Below are 6040 nucleotides of genomic sequence, written 5' to 3' on the forward strand. Positions count from 1 at the left end.
CTCATTGGTTTATTTCATTACAAGTTTTCTAGCAACAACATGTAACATGGTTTATAAGTGCCCATTATATAAACAGAGAAAAAACCCTAGCCAAACAAACAGGCAAATAGACACAGCCTGCTTTGGCAAAATAACAGGAACAACTAAGGTTACCTGTAAGTGGATGAACTCTTAGTAGTATATCCTCTACATAATTTGTTGTCTGCCTAATCTCAATACTACTACCTTTTCCTTTAATGTAAGTGTAACTTAAAAAAAAATTCTCTTTCAAATTACATGACAATAATACAGATTTGGTCTCGTTCCTGCAAGGCAACAAAAATTATTAATGTTTAAATTGTCAGGGTCTAAACTTTTATTGGACCTGATAACTGTGAAATCACAGATAGCTGGCAAATTACTTATGAATGTAATGCCAGTACTAAGGGCGTTTTAAGTTGAGATTTTAACAACTAGAGCTCTGATAGCTTGCCAGAAAATTTTTGTTTTCCCTAATTTTTAAAGAGGTTAATAAATTCATGAAGACACAGTATGGGGAATGGATTGGTTTTGGACTCACACTAAGAGTATCCATGAAAGGCGTACAAGAAAAATATTAATATACATACATAAGAAACATAACAATCTAGGAAAATCTTTTATTTTCATCTCTTCTGAAGAATTCCAAAAGTGTCACATTGTTCATATGGCTATACAAAATCACCCAGTTTTCACTGCCTTCTACCATAATTCCTTCTTATCATATTGTTGTTCTGGATTTAGCTGTGGTTTGTCTTAGACTTTTCTCTGCAACTCTCTTGAACTCTCAGGGTTGGCTCCTCTTTTGAGATGCCTGCTTCCATTTTTACATAGATTAGGAGTTTGTGCAGCAATCATTTTGTGCATATCTAGGATTCCATGCTAGCATCAAAGAAGTGACCAGTGGATGAGAAATATTTTTAATATACTCTCTCAGGAAGCAGAATCAGACATAATGATTACCATCCTTCATAAAGGTGACCTGGAGTCCATATTCAGAGGTATGATCTCATTGTAATGTTGTCTGATGAAGCACAGTATCACATCTTGAAAAATGTATGTTATAGTATACTGAAGACAAGACTGAAATTGGAATGGTATTTCCTCCAGATGTTTCCTTTCAACAGTTCTCTTCCAGCAACTGTTTCAGTTTTGGTTTTTGGTGGATTATTTTCAAGAAATAAGGAGGTCTTGTGAGGTATTTTCTCTATCTGAAATATTAGCTGTTGTCACTGCTGGAAGAACATGGTCCACACACATCCACCCTTTCTAATTTGGGGGCTGTTTTCATGGTGCTTAGTTTTTCTGTGGAGCCAAAGGCTTTCAGCCTCAGCATCATTTGACCCAGCTTCTAAACTATTAATTGCCCAACTTGCACCAATCATTGACCATGCCTATTTTTTGTTAGAAATTATTTTAAAACCCCTTAAAAATAAATGAGAGAGACAACAAAGAACCTTACACTCCACTCAAAATATTCAGTCATTTAAGTTCTTATATAGAAACCTTTGGAAAATAAAAACAATTAAGGCAGTCCTGTATAACATAATGCTGTCATTGTATTGACATTTGCACATACTTAAACACTGATGCAAATTGAAACTGACATTAATGGTAAGTGCCAAATTAATTCATACCTGAGTACAGAAATGATCCTTCTTTTCAGCAAAACTAATATCTACTTGTTTAAATAACCAAGCTTGTGCTTTTACCTTGTGCTCCAGTTTATTTTGCTTGGCAAATGCAACAGACCAATGTTTAATTTAAAATTGCTTTGCAGCTAAGAAATAAATCTAGGCAAGTTTTTTTCAGATTCTGTTCCATTCCCATTGCATCTGATCTCATCAGCAGACATGTGGAACCTATGAAAAAATAGAAATATGAAAAAAATAGAAACATGAAAAAAATAGAAACACAATATCAATAAATGGTCAGATTTTTTTTTTCTGTGTAGAGATGAATGTGTTGAAACATTAATTAATTATGGGAAAGTGTTGATTTAAATAAATTATTAATTTTGAAAAAAAAGAAAATTACTTTTTTTTATGTTGAAATTCTCTGAACATACATATTTCCTTTTTATCTCAAAAAGATTAGATCTAACTAAAATATTTGTTTTAAAAACTGATAATAATGAAAAAATGCTGCAACTGTGCCGAACCAGACTTTTACAAAGAAAGACACAGAAATGGTGCATGAAAACACTCTTTGTTTGAATTTCAGATGGGAAAGTTTCAAAAGTTCAGCAATTCCTTCGGGATGGGAAAAGAAGTTACTGCCTAATTCTGCTCAGAACCAGTTATTTAGTTGTGTCTGGTCTTGCAACTCAAGAATCTTTGACAAAATTTTAAGAAATAAAAATCACACATATACATGTAATGATTAATTTCCAGTTCTACCTATCTGTAAATCAATATGCAGTTATTAGTTAGGCCGTTGTTAACTATAATTATCTTTTGTTTGCTTCTTCTAGTCAGGTTGCCATAGTCATTGTCTGTATAACATTATTATATGTTTAAATACTGGAAAGCTCTTTTGGCAGATCAGTCTTTAATTCAGCAGCACAATTTTTCAAGGGAAGAAAAAACTTCTTTAAAGAATTTCCTAAAAGGACATCATATGAGTGTAAATATATTATAAGCTGATTAAATTAAAGATTGTTTCTCTTTAACTGATTCTAAATGAAATTAAGATCTCTAAAGAGAATATAAGCAAAATGATAAAATTAAGACCCTTGCTAACATTTGTTTCTTTTTGGTGCCTCCAACATCTGTGCTTAATTATACTTGTCAGTGGACAATACAACCTCTTCATGAGAGCTCTCATGTATCTTACAGCAGAGGGAAGATGAAGTTTCTTGAAGACAGCCTTAGAGGTAAGAGTGTATTTGCCTTCTATAATTTCTCAGATGACAGCATATGAATAATAGACTTTGTGGCTCACTGCCATTGTTGGGGGGTGGTGGGCGAGAAATTTATATAAAAATAAGACATAGTTATGGTCTGACCAAAACCCTAGATTTTCCATGTTTCAGTAAATCAGAAAGGTTTAGAAACTTCAAATTTGAAATAGGACTATTTAAGTACTTAGACAATTTAAAAATTAAACTTCCATGTCTTTCTAGTTAGGAACAAGAACTCAACCACTGATTGTTTTATTTCTAATTCAGAGTAGATTTGGAGACACGCTTCCATAAGCAGCAGTAGGCTTACATGACACACAGGAGACCAGGGACAGCTGAAAGCAGCCATATCCATGAAGATTTTTAGCAACACGTGCTCTCATGTATTTATAACACAGCAAAAGTAGTCATGTGATCAGTTACCCAACACCAGCCCATACTCAGGACTTAATTTAATACAAATGCCTTCCAACTTAGGGAATCAAAAATTATATGTTCCAAAGAAGAAAGCTGACGGACATTCAGAATCAGGATGTTCTTCCTTCAGTAATTTTCTTTCCCTTCTCACCAGCACCGGTGAGAAGAAGGGAAAGAAACTGCTTCATTTTAAGTTATATGTGTAGGTTTTAACTTTGTAGACTTGCTACTTCTAGAAAGTTAAGGCAGTTACATGAGAAAGCTCCTAAAGCTGCAGCATCAGTTTAAACCATCCTATAAATACAACCAATATAACTGGCCAGCCACAATATAAAAACTACAAATCTGATCTAGGTTTGGGAGATTTTGCTGAGTTATTTTTAACCCAGATCACTTCTCTGATGTGTTTCACTGCTCAGACACTGAACAGTATCAGTGTACCAGGGGCAGCAGTATGACTCAAGAACAAGCAGCAAGAGATGAGGACAGTCAGATGAAATGCACACATCTGCTGTAAAAAATGCTGCCAAACTGCAGACTAATATAATTAACAAATCATCCCACTGGCTCCTCTGAAATTGCCTTAGATGGTGAACCAAATTCAAGCACAAAAGCAAGTCACTGTGATATTTTGCTTCTAGTGTTATTAACCCACAGAGGACTGTGGGAGATGTGCTGTTGCGAATGAATAGTAGCAAGACATTTTGGGGACAACTTTTTTTATTATTTCAGGATAACTTACACATAAACTGATACATAACTGATATTTGATTTGTAAATACAGGTACTTGGCTTCCAGTGTTGGTTCCATCTTTTCTGCAAATTCTCTTAATCCCTAATAAAACTCAAGTTCTCTCTCCATTACTCCATATTGTCAGCTGCATTTATTCTGCTCTCTGCCTGGTACCTGAATGGTACTGAAACGTGCAAATATTTCTCAAAAGTGTGGATTTCTGACTCTCCAGTAATTTATATTCCACTGATTTCATTGATGCCTGATGGACCATGATCACATCCACTCTAGCAGTCTAGGAGACAACACACACATTTCCTCCGGACAGGTGATGTAGAGGCCTCAATTTCATATCATAGCTGATAAGCAGCTATGATAAGCAGCTATAAGCACCAATAATTGAATCCCACAACTTTACAATCTACCTTTTCCTGTCAGCTAGGAACCGGCCACCATCTCAACATGGTTCCTGCATCATGGTGGAACAACCATGTCACAATTTTTCACCAACTAAACCACAATTTAGCATTTCAGTTTTGAATCATGCTCGTTTTGCTGCTTTGAAAATGAGGGTGAAAACTTCTTGAGTAGTAGAAATGCAGATTCACAGCTGCTGTTGATTGTTTCAACTCCTTTGATGTCAGTAATTGGAAGGAAGATGAATAGCAGCTGAGAAGCTGTTTGGCTTCTTTGCACGAAACAGCCACTGCTCCACATCAGTGTCATCCAGAGAAGCCCTCTGATGGCTCAAGAGATGAGGACTTACAAAAAGATACACTGCTGACTGGCTGTCAGATCTTCCACTGTGCTGATCTCATTCCAGAAACTACACATCTGCATGTGGTCAGGATGACAAGATGTTTCGCTCTGCATTGCCTCAGTTCCCTGCTCTGGTAGTTGCTCAGCATTTTGCAGAAGTGTGAAACTTTCCACATTTCCACTAACTTAATGGAAATGAAAGGGGGAGTATTTTTCCAAGAAACTTAAAATGCCATGTTCTAAATTTCCATTAGGGAAATTTCACTGTTATTTCTAATGTGTATAATATTCGATAGTTGCAGTCATACAGGTTTTTATTCCAGATGCAATAAGTAATCTTTGTCACTAAAATTTTCATTTAGAAGTTCTTCTGTTCTTGTTTCTCAGATTCAAAATACCATTATACATAGGTCATCCACATACAGGGATTATTATAGCAACAGGGAAGCCCTGGTATTCAAAGGACTTCAGTGAGGCAAGGTTTGCAGATAGAAGTAAAAGCCTTGATTTCAGGATGAACACAACTCAGTATGAGCTAAATCAAGAGTCAGCAACTGATTGCTGAAAACACACAGAAAAGCTCCTCACTAAGATCAAGAGAGCCCTTACAAGGTCTGCCAAATACCAGATCTCTTGCAGGATGCTCATTTTCCTTTGTTCCTTTACTGTCTGGAGGCGTGGCTGCTAACTTTGTCAGCAACTGAACAACTAAACAAGAGTGTGAAAAAGTTACTCTAAAATGTAAAAAAAAAACCAAAAAGCGATGGGGTGCTGTTTTGACTACACCACACGTGAAAGGAAGGAGCCATCAGCAGTGAGCAGTCTTGTGCAACACGGGTAGGCCAGGCTCACTGTGCTCTGCTGCTGCGGCACTGGTTTCAGGAATCAAATATCCCCACCGCGGAGAGCAGGCAAGACCCCCTCGGCACAGCCACGGTGGGGAAGGCTTTCAACACAGGGGTATTGGGATTCTTCCTAAATCTAAAAGGAAAACTCAATCTTCTCCACACTTCCTTTCTCAGAACATAGTACTGCGCTTGGGTAGAGCGGCCCACCCGCTGCTCGGCGGGAGATTTTAGGATAAGTTTCCAGTATCTCCTGCCCCTTTTGCCAACCCAGCCGACCAAGTGTGTCGAGGCGAAGCGAGGGGGACGCGGCCCTCTCTGCTCCGCCGGTGTCGGGAGGGCCGCGTCCCACGGGGCCGCGCACTG

The 6040-nt window shown here is 37.3% G+C and overlaps 1 protein-coding gene across 1 annotated transcript in view; it reads left to right on the forward strand.

Moving 5' to 3' along the window:
• Positions 1-5592: 5592 nt before the first annotated feature.
• Positions 5593-6040, forward strand: part of ITGA4 (integrin subunit alpha 4) — a 35426-nt gene continuing 34978 nt past the window's right edge. Inside the window, exon 1 of the mRNA XM_014306650.2 lies at positions 5593-5643. Within this exon, the coding sequence (XP_014162125.1) occupies positions 5593-5643 (51 nt within the window). The remainder of the gene's footprint in view (positions 5644-6040) is intronic.

The sequence above is a fragment of the Geospiza fortis genome, unplaced genomic scaffold (assembly GCF_000277835.1).
Source record: "Geospiza fortis unplaced genomic scaffold, GeoFor_1.0 scaffold112, whole genome shotgun sequence".
NCBI lineage: Eukaryota > Metazoa > Chordata > Aves > Passeriformes > Thraupidae > Geospiza > Geospiza fortis.